The sequence below is a fragment of the Hemicordylus capensis genome, chromosome 2 (genome assembly GCF_027244095.1).
Source record: "Hemicordylus capensis ecotype Gifberg chromosome 2, rHemCap1.1.pri, whole genome shotgun sequence".
NCBI lineage: Eukaryota > Metazoa > Chordata > Lepidosauria > Squamata > Cordylidae > Hemicordylus > Hemicordylus capensis.
This window is the reverse complement of record NC_069658.1, coordinates 63,451,564-63,467,083: the sequence shown is the minus strand read 5'-3', so window position 1 is coordinate 63,467,083 and position 15,520 is coordinate 63,451,564. Positions and strand designations below refer to the sequence as shown.

At 40.1% G+C, this 15,520-nt stretch overlaps 2 protein-coding genes across 8 annotated transcripts in view; one reads left to right on the top strand and one right to left on the bottom strand.

Moving 5' to 3' along the window:
- The window catches only part of SKIC3 (SKI3 subunit of superkiller complex), an 84,255-nt gene extending 77,230 nt beyond the window's left edge, over positions 1-7,025 (top strand). For both annotated transcript variants that reach the window (XM_053295915.1, XM_053295914.1), the window contains exons 38-41: positions 1,653-1,805; positions 3,418-3,548; positions 4,303-4,426; positions 6,269-7,025. In XM_053295915.1, coding sequence (XP_053151890.1) covers positions 1,653-1,805; positions 3,418-3,548; positions 4,303-4,426; positions 6,269-6,349 — 489 coding nt within the window. In that variant the 3' untranslated portion in view covers positions 6,350-7,025. The remainder of the gene's footprint in view (positions 1-1,652; positions 1,806-3,417; positions 3,549-4,302; positions 4,427-6,268) is intronic.
- Positions 7,026-9,564: 2,539 nt separating this feature from the next.
- FAM81B (family with sequence similarity 81 member B) overlaps positions 9,565-15,520 on the bottom strand; it is a 55,372-nt gene continuing 49,416 nt past the window's right edge. For all 6 annotated transcript variants that reach the window (XM_053295918.1, XM_053295919.1, XM_053295920.1 and 3 more), the window contains 2 exons: positions 11,367-11,562; positions 9,565-9,939 (listed from right to left, as the gene is read on the bottom strand). In XM_053295918.1, coding sequence (XP_053151893.1) covers positions 9,806-9,939; positions 11,367-11,562 — 330 coding nt within the window. In that variant the 3' untranslated portion in view covers positions 9,565-9,805. The remainder of the gene's footprint in view (positions 9,940-11,366; positions 11,563-15,520) is intronic.

Sequence of the window (15,520 nt, the reverse complement as noted above, 5' to 3'; positions counted from 1 at the left end):
CTGCTTGGGAAAGGGCTGTATGCTGAAACATTGCAGAAAAATCCCATTGGTCCTGCTTAATTTTGTTTGGCATCCTTATTATATAACAGAACTTTGCTTAACAGATTTGATTTTATACAAGCAGGCACATCTAGTGCAACTGGCATAATTTTGCAAGCACTTTCTTGCTTTCTCTTTTGCTCTGACATGAAATAAGTTTCAGCTGCTGCATTCTCTTACTAATCTTTTTTAAATAAGTTTTTTTTCATGAGTCATTTAAATAAAAAGTCTGCTATTATAGGTTGTTGAGCTGGAATAGTTATAGGAAATTTCACTATGCTACACACGCCACTGTACTGATGTGAGGTTAAAAAAGTCAGATATCCAGAGAGAACTGGAAGGTATCACGGTATAAAGTGACATTTGTAAGGCTGGATGAATTAAGCAGAGGCAGGTATGACTAAAGAAAATACTAGTATTAGTAGGCACAGAGATGAGATGCTGAAAAGCAGCTGGGCTTGTTGACTGAGGCTTGAAAGGGGTTAAAGGGGATTCTGAGGTGGCATACATCAGTCTGGGAGCTAGATAAGCTTAGTAGAAGTAGAGAGAAGTGTGGATGAGGGAGGATTTGCCCATTCAGCAGCACAATCGGCTTCTCTGGATTGCTTCCCAAACATGTGTACTGAGAAGGCCAGTTAGTGGAATATCAGCATATCCCTTCTTTAAGTACAGTGATGTCTGTATAATGTCTAGGAATGACAATAGCAAGAGCCCATCATGCAGTCTATCTTCTAGGTGACATTTGCTTCCTAGGTAAGTGTTCTGCTGCACTTATTTGCTAGGCAAGTCTGGTTGGCACCAATGAGCACTGGGACAAGCGCAATCTCAGTGTAATTTGAAGACGTTACCTACACTCTTGGAACACACAATTTTCATGGAAAACCTTGGCTGACATCCAGACGAAGCTATTCAGTGGTACTACTCAGGAGTTACTCGAAAGGACTGTTTAATTTCAGTAACTCCGCTGACTGCCTCCAGGTTCAGAGGCAAGATGGCTCTGAATACCAGTTGCAGGGGAGCTATGTCAGGAAAGAGAGAGTTTGCATTCATCTGCAGCTTGTGGGTTTCATATAGAGGCATCTGGTGAGAAACTGTGGGAAACAGGAGACCTTGGCCTTGCTCTGTCAAGGCAGACCTTGGGCCTGGTCTGTCAAGGCTCTTATGTTCTTATGCGTAATTTAGTCAGTCCCTGTCTGGAGTGGATGCTTCATGTGACAACTTGAGAACCTTGCCTTGCATCAGTAGCACTTTTTCAAGAGGAGAGACTGTCCAGCATCCTGAGTGGATTTCTCTCTCTTTTTCAACCTCCGATTAGTTTGCAAATCTAAGTGTGCCAATATCATCTGGTTTTCTTTCATCCAGATTTGGAAAGTAGGCCCTCCAGGACACCTTTGCATTGGATAGCACATTATAGTGCTAATGAATAATAGGATACTTCCATAGATGATTGTACTGTGTGTTTCAGTCCTTTTACTTGCTCTAACGTAATCTTCACAATTCACCAGTGCTATTCTTTAAAAGAATGCCTAATGTATTGTTGAGACTCAGAATTAGGAATGCAGTATCAAAATGAAAGCACAACCAAAGTCTGAACTTTGTTCCTCTCTTTTCAGTGGTTAGCACAAGTGTACCAGTCTCAAGGAATGATGGTTGCTGCAGAGATGTGTTACCGAAAAAGTCTGCAGCTGGCATCCCAGCAGAGCAACTGGAATGGGAAGCTCTCTAGTCTACTAAGACTTGCTAAGCTTGCTCTGGAAATCTGCATGGTAGGAGCATTACCTTGTTAAATGATACAATAAACGGGTCCTAATGATCAGTTCTAATTAGAACAGTTAATGATCTAATGTTTAGCCAGTAATACCTTGATTAAATGATTATGAGTAAAAACAGATGCTACATATGAGCAAGGAATTCGGTTCATACATATGATATAACTTAGCTAATCGACTTTCATAGCAAATATACTTCCAGAAAATTACATTAGTAAGCTGCTTAAACATTGCCAACACTTCTCAGAGCTGTTTTATTTCATTTGTAATTGTAAAAGAAAAGGTTACAGCATTCCACACTGTCAGGTTGAGGCAAAGCCTGTGCAGATGAGATGAAGTCTTTTCTCACCAGTGTTTGAGCCGAGTTACAACCCTGCTTTTAAAAAATGCTCTACAGTGTTACATGAGCCCATTTTAACCTTTTTATCATTGCAGCTGTACAAATGTTAGTAACTCCCATGCAGTCGTGAAGCAGCCAAAGCTTTTTCTTTAGTCCACCCCATTGGAACATAAAAACAGCCCTGCTGGATCAGGCCCAAGGACCATCTAGTCCAGCATCCTGTTTCGCACAGTGGCCCACCAGATGCTGCTGGAAGCCACAGACAGGAGTTGAGGGCGTGCCCTCTCTTCTGCCATTACTCCCCTGCAACTGGTACTCAGAGGCATCCTGCCTTTGAGGCTGGAGGTGGACCACAGCCCTCTGACTAGTAGCCATTGATAGATCTCTCCTCCATGAAGTCATCCAAACCCCTCTTAAAGCCATCCAGGTTGTTGGCTGTCACCACATCCTGTGGCAGAGAGTTCCGCAAGTGTATCACGCGTTGTGTGAAAAAGTACTTCCGTTTGTTGGTCCTAGACCTCCTGGCAATCAATTTCATGGAGTGACCCCTGGTTCTAGTGTTGTGTGAGAGGGAAAAGAATTTCTCTCTCTTCACTTTCTGCACACCATGCATGATTTTATAGACTTCTATCATGTCTCCCCGCAGTCGTCTTTTTGCTAAACTAAAAAGCCCCAGGTGTTGTAGTCTTGCCTCATAAGAAAGGTGCTCTAGGCCCCTGATCATCTTGGTTGCCCTCTTCTGCACCTTTTCCAGTTCTGCAATGTCCTTTTTAAGATGTGGTGACCAGAATTGTATGCAGTACTCCAAGTGTGGTCGCACCATAGGTCGCAACCTAGAGCATAACTTATATTAGTGGGTTCTAAAATACTTTATGAAAAACATGTTCCATTAATTTAATTGCAGTTGTCAAGTGAGTTTCTGGATGACAGACACCTCTTCAGAATTGTTTTAGCACTTTCTGGTAATGAGGGGTGAGAAGATTTGACTGATCTTAGATCATATTCTTTGTGAATGTCTTGAACAGAATTGCAAAACTGAAATGAATCCATGAAGTAACATCTTTGCCTGTCCATGATCTTGTCAAAACACATTCCGTAGAAAAATGAAATTAGGTTTTCAAAGAATACACTTGGAAGATTAGCAGTCTTGATTTTTTCACCTTGATTGAATCAAGAGGTCTAGGAACCTCTTGTAATACACAATAATTCTAAGTTTTTGTTCACAATAATTGGTCTGTCATAATTTTTAACATTGCTTTTATTTTAAAGGCTAATATTTTGAATGATCACTGGCCATCTTTGGTTCAAGAAGCCGCAACAGAAGCTTTGAAACTTTCCTTCTGCCCACTGGGCCTTCTGTTACAAGCACTTCTGCAGTACAACCGCAAAATGGGGTCAAGGTGTGTATCAATCTGTATGTCTTATGGGAACCATCTATCCATTTAGTCAGCATTTTAGATATATTGCCCAAGCAACAGACTAAGTTAGGCATGACTAAGTCCTATAGAAATTAATGGGACTTAAATTAGTCATGACTAATGTCTTATTTTAATAGTACTTAATTATGAATAATGTAGTCTGGATCTATCCATCAGTTCTTCAGTATCCACAGAAATAGACATAATGACCATGATCCCAAAAATGACCTAGACGAGTGAGGAAACTGTGCTTGCAACGGGGCTTTGTGTGAGCTTCCACTGCCAAAAAGGCAAGACACTTTTAAAACTGGTTTGCCCCTTTAAGAATGGAAATTACTAAAGGAAGGGCCACAAAAGCGCTGGACATGCAATGCCCTTTCTTGAATTTTTGACTCACAGCCAAGAACTCTGACGTGGTGATGTATAGGCAACTTTAAATCCATTAGATAGAAGGTTGGTGGTATCTGACTGACTTCTGCTTCCTTCTAATGGAGGGGTCTACCATTTCTTTTCCATGTCAGCAGTTATACAGTGTCATATTTAACTTAGGTTTCTGTTTTGGGTTCTGGAATCTCTTCTGCTCTTTGTAGCAAATGCCTCAAATTCACTTGGAAATGTTTGACTGCAAGAACTAAATATGAACCCTTATAATGATGTAGAATCTCATTTTCTAGTATTTTGCTCAACACATATTATGATTTCCATTTAGTATCCACCTTTTCTGTCTTGTTTGTAGGGAAACTCGGCGTATGCTAGAGAGAGTGGTGTATCAACCTGGATATCCAGAAACAATATCATCAGTTGCCCGATGGTATCTCCTAAGACATTTATATGCCAAAGATGATTATGAACTAATAGATGTAAGAAACACTCTGTTCCACAAATGTCTTTTGAATTCTGTAACTAGGAATTACATAAGGCTAAGTGATTCTTGAGATTGTTCTTTGAGATTGGCAAATGAAATCTTCTTCTGTGTATTCGGGAAATTTAGGTGTTCTCGCCATTGGGATAAAGCCGTTTCAGTGACAGTGCTGCGCTTCTGAAATGCCCTGCCTAGGAATACCAGTCAGAGCGCATCTATGCACAACTTAAAATGTTTCTCGAGCATTTGTAGATCTTGGCCAAATGTGATTTATATCTGAGGAGGCTTATGCTTTTAATTTTGGGGTATGTTTGTGTACATATTTTTGTTCAGTTGCATTAAGAAATCTTAAGTAGCATTTCTAGAGGCTATTCACTAGATAAATAATTCTCTGAGATACTGGAAATAGGCTTCCTCTCCGTGTCAGGGAAAGCACTCTGGGTCTGTGGTATGAACCCTTGTTAGACTGGGTGTATGCTTGACAAAAAGCAGGTAGGGTAGTCACCAGGTTGATAATTTAAGCTGATTTTGCTTGAGCAAGGGAACTTCTCTCCATTTCAAGAGTGCTCCTTAAGGAAGGAGAGCAGTTCTTGTGGTAGAAAGCATGACGTCCCCTTAGCTAAGCAGGGTCTGCCCTGGTTGCATATAAATGGGAGACTTGATGTGTGAGCACTGTAAGATATTCCCCTGAGGGGATGGAGCTGCTCTGGGAAGAGCAGAAGGTTTTCAAGTTCCCTCCCTGGCTTCTCCAAGATAGGAGAATCTGAGAGAGATTCCTGCCTACAACCTTGGAGAAGCTGCTGCCAGTCTGTGTAGACGATACTGAGCTAGATGGACCAAGGGTCTGACTCAGTATATGGAAGCTTCCTATATTCCTATGAAATGTGTGCTTTTTGCAGAACTGCCAGAAAGGCTTTCAAAAGTGCACTTGTTCTGCTCGCCAGAAGTATCTGATTTCCTGATTCCTTGCTTCTCCTTCCTGCCCACAGTAGGACGTTTAGGGTAGTAATGGGGTGAATGATCTCACTGTCGTCTAAAGGGGATAGCTTCTAGTGCCAAGCTTGGTGAGCCACTAAGCTCTCCAACAACTCCCACTGTGACACGTTCATCATGCTTTGCTTCTTAATACTGGAGTGTGGTGGGTATTGTGCTGCTTTGCTGAGTACCAAATATACTAGTGTGAAGAATGGTGATGATGAGGGTGCACATGAAGAGCACTGATGCCTTAGCAAAGAGCGCTGTGTATCTATCTATCTCTCTTCAATAGTGGAATTTTTAAGGGTACATAGCTCAAAGACTATAAATTGTGGCTAGGGATGCTGGGAGTTGTAGTTCAGCAACATCTGGAGGGCCGCAGGTTGGGGAAGCCTACCTTAGGGGATGGGGCTGCTCTGGGAAGGGCACCTAAGAACATCAGAACAGCCCTGCTGGATCAGGCCCAAGGACCATCTAGTCCAGCATCCTGTTTCACACAGTGGCCCACCAGATGCCACTGGAAGCCTACAGGCAGGAGTTGAGGGCATGCCCTCTCTCCTGCTGTTACTCCCCTGCAACTGGTAGGGGAGTAACAAACTGCATACTTATATGTAGAAAGTTCCAAGTTCCTTCTCTTACCTCTCCAGATAGGAGTGAGAGACTCCTGCCTGCAGCCTTGGAGAAGCCACTGCCAATCTGTATAGACAATACTGAGTTAGATGGACCAATGGTCTGATTCAGTATAAGGCAGCTTTCTATGTTCCTATGGCATAAATATATTTTTGCTAAATGAGAATGGAAATTATTGCAGATTTAGCAGTAACGTAACATTCTCTTCCTTCCCCTCCACCAAATTATCTTTCAGACTCTTGTCGCAAATGCCAAAGCTAATGGAGATGTCCGAGCTTTGGAACTAAACAAGAAATTGTCAGCAGCAGCATCCTAATATTACCCTCGGTGAAGAGGTGGGCAGACAGAAGACTAACTCCAGAAGTCCATGACAACCACACCCAAGTAGCAATCATTCTTTCGTCAACATTCTTTCTTGTTGAACAAGTAGCAGTAACTTTCCAACACATTCTAAAAGAAAGCTGCTATTAAATGGCCCTTTTGCAATGCAATTGATGTTTTTCTGATTTATGCTAAATGTAATTATCTTTGCGATTCTAGTAAATGTTAATGGAATTGTGAAGCACACAGGTAATGTTGAGTATCTCCTGTGTGGAGCAGAGTCAAACATGTTTCAGACTTTGAAACACAGTCTAAATAATACACGGATGTATTAAGAAAAAATAAGTTGATAAGTAGCCAGCCCTTAAAGCATGCAGAAGTTTTTGCCATATACATTAGTATCCATATTACCACTATTTAAAGACTAATCCTTCCACAGTTTCCCAGGTAAAGCAAATAATATTACAACTTGGTGGTATTGAAGAATAAAGCTTTATAATGTGTAGAAATACTTTATACAAACCTGATTAGGTATACAAGGATTTGAATCGCTTGTTGTTTTGAAACTCCATTCTGCAATTCTGAACAATGTCATGATTACAAGAAGACTTCTGTTCTCTCAGAATTCATGTGAAATTAAATAATGCATTTACTTTGCTGCTTGTATTGATCTTGTGTTTCATTGATATATTTGAGTGTTGTCAAATACTGGGAAGTGCTGTGAATGTTCATTGTCAAGGGTTTTTTTAAAAAAAAATTAATTTCTTGGGTTGATGAATGCCAAATAACCAGTTTCAGTTTTGCCTGCTTCTCTTGATTTTTTTGTATCCGTTTTTTGAAAAGTGATTGGTGGTTTAAAGTAGTTGGAATGTAGTGTTCTGAGGGTGGAACAACTACATGCTTACATTTAGTAACACTGACTCTGTTCTTTGATTCTTTTTCTTGCGCACAATGCAGATTCTGAGGCCGCCATTCGAAGTGTAGATCTGGCATGGGGTTTCATAGCCCTTTCTGCTGAACCTCTCCCAGCTGCTATTAACCTGTATCATTTCTACAGCAGGGGTAAATGCAGCTGGAGGAAGAAATTTTTCAGTGGAAAGGTTTAAGAAACCTGTGTTGATCTTCCACCTCAAATTGCAGCATTGTTATTAAAAACCAGCTCAGAGTTAAGGCTTTGTGTAGCTTTCCCCCTCCTCACTTGTCCATTGCCGAATTCCTGATGCAAATGCATCAGCTGATGTTCATTAATTCAGCTGATGTTGAATTAGCTTAGGTTTTAACTACCACCAGCACCTGCAAGCTGTCGGGAGCAGCGGCACCTCACCCTGTTTTCTGCCCCGGCTAAGGCACTCACTTAGGCTCTAAGCATGTGCAACAGCCATTTGCATGGTCAGCAACACCATCCTGACCATGCAAATGGCTGCCATGCATGCGTAGAGGCCAGGTGAGTGATGTAGCCAGGGAAGCCATAGAGCAGGATGCTGGGAGGGGTGCCACTGCTCCCAATGGCTTGCAGGTGCCAGTGGTATCGCTGGCAATGACTTTTAAAAGGTACCTCCCGCCACGCCCTCACCGGCCACCTCTGCCTTAAACTTGGTAATTGGTGCAATAAAACAAAGCATTTGGGGTTTCTTGACACAGTACCTTAGGAATAACTGGTTTTGATTTGAGAAACTCCACATTACAAATCTTATAAATGTCAAGCCCTTGATGTATTAAAATGATTTGTGGTGTTTTACCTGGCATTTGCAATTCTGCATCCTATAACAATTCCCTTAAAACTCACTTTGGCATATTAAAGAGCTCAGGTATGTGCTTGAGGGAAAACTTTAGCAAGATGCATTTACAACCGAAAGATAAAAGCCACTTTCTCTGGTTTTATGGGGCCTTTTTCTCCCCTCACCTTCTGTTCTTCATCATTTCTGTCCCTCCTAATGAGAAGGTAAAATGCAATGCAGGCAATCCACTACATATTATTGAAGGAAACCCATGTTTCAAATTTGCTTTATATGAAAGAAGACTCTTGCTTTGTATGGGGTTGGTAATATCTAGTCTGCAAATGTTTCACTGTACAGCACTTTTAATCATTCAATGTTTCAAGAGAAGCAAATATAATCTCCAAGTTACTGGTTGTGAGACTGAGGAAGAGAAACAGAAGTAATGTTCTCAATACTTTAAATTATGACAATGGCAGGTGGGGGGATATTAAGAGCCTCTCTGGAATGCCATTAAATTTTGTACTGTTCTTGTTAGCTCTAATCTCTGAAATGCAATTATGGCCCCTAATTTAGCTTCTGGCACACTCTTCCTAACAACCTCATCTTAAAGAGACTTCGTGGAACTGCCAGCTGATGTTAAAACATTTCATCATGTAGTATGGTTGAACAATATGGTTACGCAACTAATTTAGGGAAGCAGAAATTCTGTGTGCATTATGATGATCGACTATATACATCTGGGTAATCACTTATGTTCTATGTGGTTCAGTGAACTGTGTTTGAAAGCTTTAATGAGGGCCAAAATATGTTCTGCGTTTCTCTTTCATAAGCACATTTTTCTCAGTCTGCTGCTGTTTTGTAGAACCTCTGACTTCTTGTTGAACCTTTCAAAACACCGGTATGAGTGCAAATATATACTGAGCTGACTAAAAGTCCTCTCACAAAGTAAAATGTGAATCTGCCTATAATCTTTGTAAGACAGAATGCATGGAGAGTTGGCCAAGCAATAGCAACGAGTTGCCCACCCTTTTTTCCTTTGCAACCACCCAGCATCTTTCCAGGTGTTCTCTAACCTCCTTGATGCCTCTGTACCTTTGCCCTTCTCCTGTCTAAATAACACCTTGAGTGTTAAATTAAAAGCCTTGAGGAAAAACAAATCTGTAGCCAGAAAACTATGCATGCAAGATTAACCAATGAATCTGCAAGTTGGTTATCAAAGTCACAAAAGCTGGCTGTGATGAAAAATTTGGTAGATTTTTTAAAAAATGCAATTATATGTAATATCTTTTTGTATAACTACTGTAGTACCTGGTTATAAAATCTCATTGCAAGGATGTAGTGGATCTATTTCTGGCATACATATGTAAGATGAGAAAATAGGCTCATGGTTTGTTTGAGAATGCCAAGATGCTTCATTAATGATTTGAAAATGCCAAGGTGCTTTGTGAATAACAAATTGCCAGAACAGACTAATCAGCTGCATATGCAAGAATTACCAAACCGTCAGCCCTTGTATTTTATTTTCTTCAAAATATAAATTGTGCATAAATATGATCCAGACTGATTTGACTTGGATTTCTCAGGAGTTATTGCAACACCAATGTATCATAAGTTACAATATCCTATGGATTCAAAGGAAAACAAGGCTGATATTGTAGGATTGAGATTTTTTTTCTGCTTGACCTTTTGAACACTTCTTCCTGCTGAAATAACTAAAGCTCCTAAAAATGGCATTAGTCATCTTGAAGCTCAGTTATCTTTCGTCGTATCTTCTTCATGTCTTGCTTAAACTTCTCTTTTTCAAGTTTCAGCTTTGTTGTCTGTATTTGTTTAAGTGCATCAAGAGAATCACGAATAGACTGAAATCCTGGTAAATAACAGGTATGCTTTAGTTGATAAATACTGGTCAGTACAATTTTTTTTAAAGCTATTCAACTATTCTTTGACTACACAATTTTTTTTAAACATACTGAATTAAACAGTACTATCTGATGCCAATACTCATCAACAATCAAGATTTCACCTTTTCCAGAAAATATTTGGCTATCTAAATTTTTCTGATGATTTTGCAGTTTTCACAGCTCTTAATCACCAACATTGGTACCATTGTGATTTCTTTGGATGTAGCAATTCAGTAAGATACCTTCATAAACTTTATATGAATACTTCTAAGCAATCCACAACAATGGGGACTTAAACTGAAATTCCTTATTGCTATTCCCATAAGCTCTGCTGTGTTGCATCACAATAATTAAATTTTAAACTCTAGGCATAAATATGGAAAGGTTTAACATACTATCACACTAGTTTTTCGGATGGCAATTTTCATTGATTGCTTCAGTCAGGGAAGTATCTTTTGAGGATAATTCCCAGAAAATTACTTTTAGATTTGTTGGCTTTCCTTTCATTACTCTGAAGGTAATTATCAGGGGTATGTTCTTCGGGAAAGACTTTTGGTTCTTGAGGAAAATATGGAAATGTGAATAGCTTTTAGGAAATATGCTGGTTCATACACTTCAGAAAAGCCCTTGCAGTCGCTTCTCATTTTGCCCATGGATGAATTTCCATAGAGCCAGTATGCAAACCTAGCCCTCTGCAGATACAACTACACATTAATGATAATTTTTTTAGTCACCATGATAATGCAAGTCACTGCCAGAATTCTCTGTGAAGAGACTGGTATGTTTCAGCTTTCCTCATGAATATATTCTTAGGGACAACTAGGGTACATCAGTGGAGGCCTTCTGTAATGAGTGTAGTGATCATCCAATGCATCCTTCCTTTCTGCAAAACATTTACTACAGCATTCTGAGATCATTGGGGCATCTGGGTGTATTGGTGAATACATCTTGAATAGGCAAACCACTGTAACACTGAAAGAGTGTTTGAACAGTTACTACAAAACAAATGCCTGATGTCACTGTGATAAGATGAGGCAACTAGTGACTGCTTTGTTACGTAATGCGTGTGATGTCTGAAACCAGCTATACAGAAGGGGTACCTTCCTACTGATAGGTGCAGTCTGTAAAGAGGACTGGAAATAGCTAGTAGGATTGAGCCTGTTGCTATTTCTCTGACTAAATGCCAGAATAATGTTGAAAGGCTTGAAAGACTGTCTCTCTTCCCATAAATGAGTTAGACATGAGTGACAGAAGCATTATTTATCAAGCCATGAGACAATGAATTGCACAGAACAGTGTGAACTTATCTCTCTCTACTCTCTTTAAGCACTGGGATGTATTCTAATTTGGGGGACTTCTTTAAGTTTTCAGCAACAACAAAAGCCACACTCACCTGATCTATATTCACTCTGCATTTCCTCCAACTCATTCCACATTCGTTTTTCAAATCTACTGATTCTTGCATGGAGTTTATTTTGATCATTTTTAACTTGGCTCAGCTCTGTATCAAATTGCTGCACTTTATCTATGCTTTCTGTCCTGTTGCAAAAATAATGAAATCCGTCTTCCATTTTCATTTCCACTGCATCCTTTTTAAGACACATTATGATAAATAAATAAATAAATAAAATAAGCATAGTTTTATATTGTCTTTCATTACACTGTTGCATGCCTTATGAGCATGAGTTAAACTGCCTCTTATTTCCTACTGTGATCCTTTGCTGTAAGCACATACGGTATTACAAACATGTGCTTGGATCCAGAATAGCATGAGTAGGTGTCCTCTGCTTGTGCATGGTGCCCCTACCCACTTTATCCCTCTCATTTCAGCCCCCGTACCATATCTTCCCTGCCTTAAGGAGCAGTTTTTGCGGGAGAGAAAGAAACAGGAAAGCCCCATTGTGTGAGCTGATTTCCACTTGCACTACTCTGGATCCAAGTCATAATTTTCTTTTTTGTCATGTTTAAAATCTTGATAGAGTGATCGCCTGATTGGATCTGTGTAACTTCACCAAATACAGAGATTACTGCTATACTTACATAATCTTACATAGTACTTTAGAGAGAAATATAAACAAAAAATAGGTCACTTCCCCAAGGAACTCTAATCTAAATTTTGACAATGGGGTAGAGGGAAGCAGGTGGGTACCAAAAGGTTGAAGATGAGCAAGTTTCAATTCCATGTTTAACTGGGAATAAGAGCCAAGATTTCAAGGAAAAGATTGATTTTGAGGAAGAGCTGATGGATGCCTGAGCACTAATTGCTATAATACAATAAATAGATTGAACTTGCATGCAGCAGCCAAGAATTTGTGTTTCAATCCCTGGTGGGGATCACTAACAACATCCATATATATAATGCTCTTAAATATAGCCGTTGCTAAGCACATTCGTGGCAGCTCTTGCAAGAGTTCACGAGTGAGCTGCTGGCGGGGGGGGGGGAGCAAATGGCCTGGTTAATGGCCCTTGGGCCAGCTGAGAGAAAATGGTGCTGGGGAAAGCAGTATGGGGGTGGGTGGGAGGGGAGGTGATGGTAGGGGTGGGGAAGCAGGAAAGTGGTGGGTGGGGGAGAGCAGATGCTCTGCCCCTGGGCCAGCTAGTTCATTTTGAAATCATAAGTAGCTACACTAGACAGCTCTTAATCACTTGCAACTGTTTTGCTAATGAAGATACCTTCTTCGGAGAGCAAATCCTTTAATAGAAATGTTAAGTGTTGAATCCTCTTGCTTTCATGGTGGCATTTATCCATGGAAGCCCTCATGAATATCTAGCTGGGGGAAGATGAGGTCTCCAACTATCATTGCTGCATCATGGCACTGAGTGAATTTATTCCTCCCACGGTATCATTAGCTAGGTTAACTATGGCCAAAGCTCTGCTCATCATGCACTTGCCACTGGAGTAAAAGTGAGAGTGGCGAGAATGATCAGATCACAGAATGGGACTAGGCGAGGGCCTGTGACCTGGAAACAAGAGGTACACAAATGCTGTGTGGGAGGCACAGGAAGCTAGGGAAGGACAGAGCTGCAGAGGAAGCACCAGCAGGGGATGGACAGAGCAAAGAAGAGAGCTAGGTAAGGATGTTGCTTGCAGTAAGAGAAGAATTTATGTTGCATAAAGAAAGCAGCCCCTGAGGCAGTGCAGCAAGCATGTAAACAACTTAATCTTTGTGAAATATTCACCAGTGCTGGCTGCTTACAAGAAAAATGGTTCTTGACTGGTGATTAAATATTTCTGATAATAGCCTTGCATCAAATTATCATTATGCTGGTAGAAGCTTAATCAGAAAATATTAACACATTTTACTAAATCCTTGTTTCTACAGTAAGTCACTGACATATCTCAAGAATTTTAAGTAACAGACTGGCAGGAGTTTTCCACAACAGTTTTAAAATAGTAAGGTAGAGAGCAGATAGGATAGGAAATGTATGGACCAAAATTTATTTAAAGTATAAAGAAAGGTGAAATGTAGGAAAATGGAAAACAAAAATAAAAGTTCAAGAAAGCTCTCGCAAAATCAGCAGCTGCGGGGTGGCAGAGGACCCTGAGTAACTGATTACAAATTATAGTAATCTATGGAAAGAGGAATGGGCGGGGTGGGGGGCTTACATGCCCCTTGAGGTAAGTATTCAAAGGGATTGCCCATTCAGGAGAGGGGCAAGTCCCAGCTCCTACTTACTAAAGTTCCAAAAGATGTTGCTCTGCCCAGCACAAAGGAGCCTATAGGTAGGGCTGCAGAGAGACCACAACAAAGACTGGTATTTTAATTGTATATCGCGTCCCCTCTATCATTGTGGCTTAGCTTGTGAAAAGGAGTATTTGAACCCTTATAGCTGACAGGGTAAAGTGAGGGCAGTGTCCATGGATAAGAGAAACAGCAAAAAATTAATATCTCAAACTGCTCAAAGGTTCATAGCATGGTAGAGTATGCTATGAACTGGTAGAGTATTAAAAAGGAAGTGTTTTATTTCTGAATTGCTCACGCACTATAGAAGAGCAACTAGCAGAGTGCTGCCCTGAAAACCAGCATATTCAGTGAAGGATTGGTTATTTATTTATTTGCAGATCCCAAGGTAGTGACCTGTGCAGATTCTCAAAATGTTCTTTGCTTCACAATTATATTACAAGCAGCCATGTTCACTGGCGGACAGAAACATGGCCCTACTCCTTTTAATATTAACTCAAACAGAACAGCAATATCTCTCTTCAAAGAATGCTGTTCCTTCTTCACTTTAACTCCTTTCTGTATTTATATCACCCATCCAAAATGGTTCAGGGTGGTTCACAATCAGAGATAAAACTATTTAAAATTGACATAACACATTAAAACAATTTAAATATCATTACAAGCTAAGCTTTTTAAAAAAGGTCTTTATAGCTCTCTTGAACACTGTTTTCCCCACGCGAGCATGTTCCACATCTTAGGCGCAACTGCTTAGAATACCTGACTCCAAGTTATTACCAGATGAACCTTTCCTGATGACCTTAAAGAGTGGTGGAGATCCTTAAGGGTATTTGCTAACTGAAATAACTGGGAAATAGTAATGCTAGATGTTCTCCTCCTGTAACTGCGGGAGCGGGAGGATCACAACTTTCATCTTTTGGACTTTGCATAGTTTCAAAGGTCGGGGCAGTAGTTGACCCCAAATTAAACATGTTTTGAAGTGTAGCAAAAATATTTGCATCCAAATAGGGCTCAGGGCAAAGTTCTCTCCACTTTGGAATAACATGCTAAGAGCAGATTATGTGACTCATCCCCTGGGACTGCTACATTCAAAGGTATACAATTCCAACCACTCTGTTTATCCATGATCACAACACATATAGGGAATTTGCCATGTTGGTGCATTACATTTACATGGATACCAAATGTTTGTTGTTCGCTCTATTGCCATAGCGATCTGCTTTTGCAATAGCTGACATGAAGAAGAGCATTGGGTAGGCAATGGGGATTTTAGACTGGGAGAGATAAGCTGCAGATCTCTTTTGCCAGAGTTCACCATAATGAGGCAGACTCTTCAAAATTCCAAGTAGTTTGATGCTTAATATCTTTGAGATGCCTGACTTTGAACTCCAGTACTTTTATATAAAATGTAATTTCTAAAATATACTTTACAGATGATGTTCATTTAGGCTAAACAGCCATTTAGCCATCTAGTTTTTTTGACTTTATATAAGAATTGGATCTGCTAAATACACACCATTCTTTCAGTGCAAATACTGGAGTTATGAAATGAATGTTTCCATCTGCGTTTTTAAAAAAATTGTGTGAGAAGTTTAATTCAGAAAAACTTGAAGCTTTGATCCTGGAATAGGGATTTCCTGAAGCTAAACACTTTACTTAAGTGCCTGCATAGAGTCAAGACGTCTTCTATTGCCAAGAACTGAAATTTAGAGAGCAGGGTTTTTTCCTTCCAAAGTAGGCGTTCTGTGTGGAAGATGTATTAAAACTAGTATGTTAAGATGTAGTCTAATGGAAGAGTGACACCCATAGTGGGAGGCATGTATTTTTAAATCCATGCCTTTCCTCAGTGCTCAATTTCATAAGA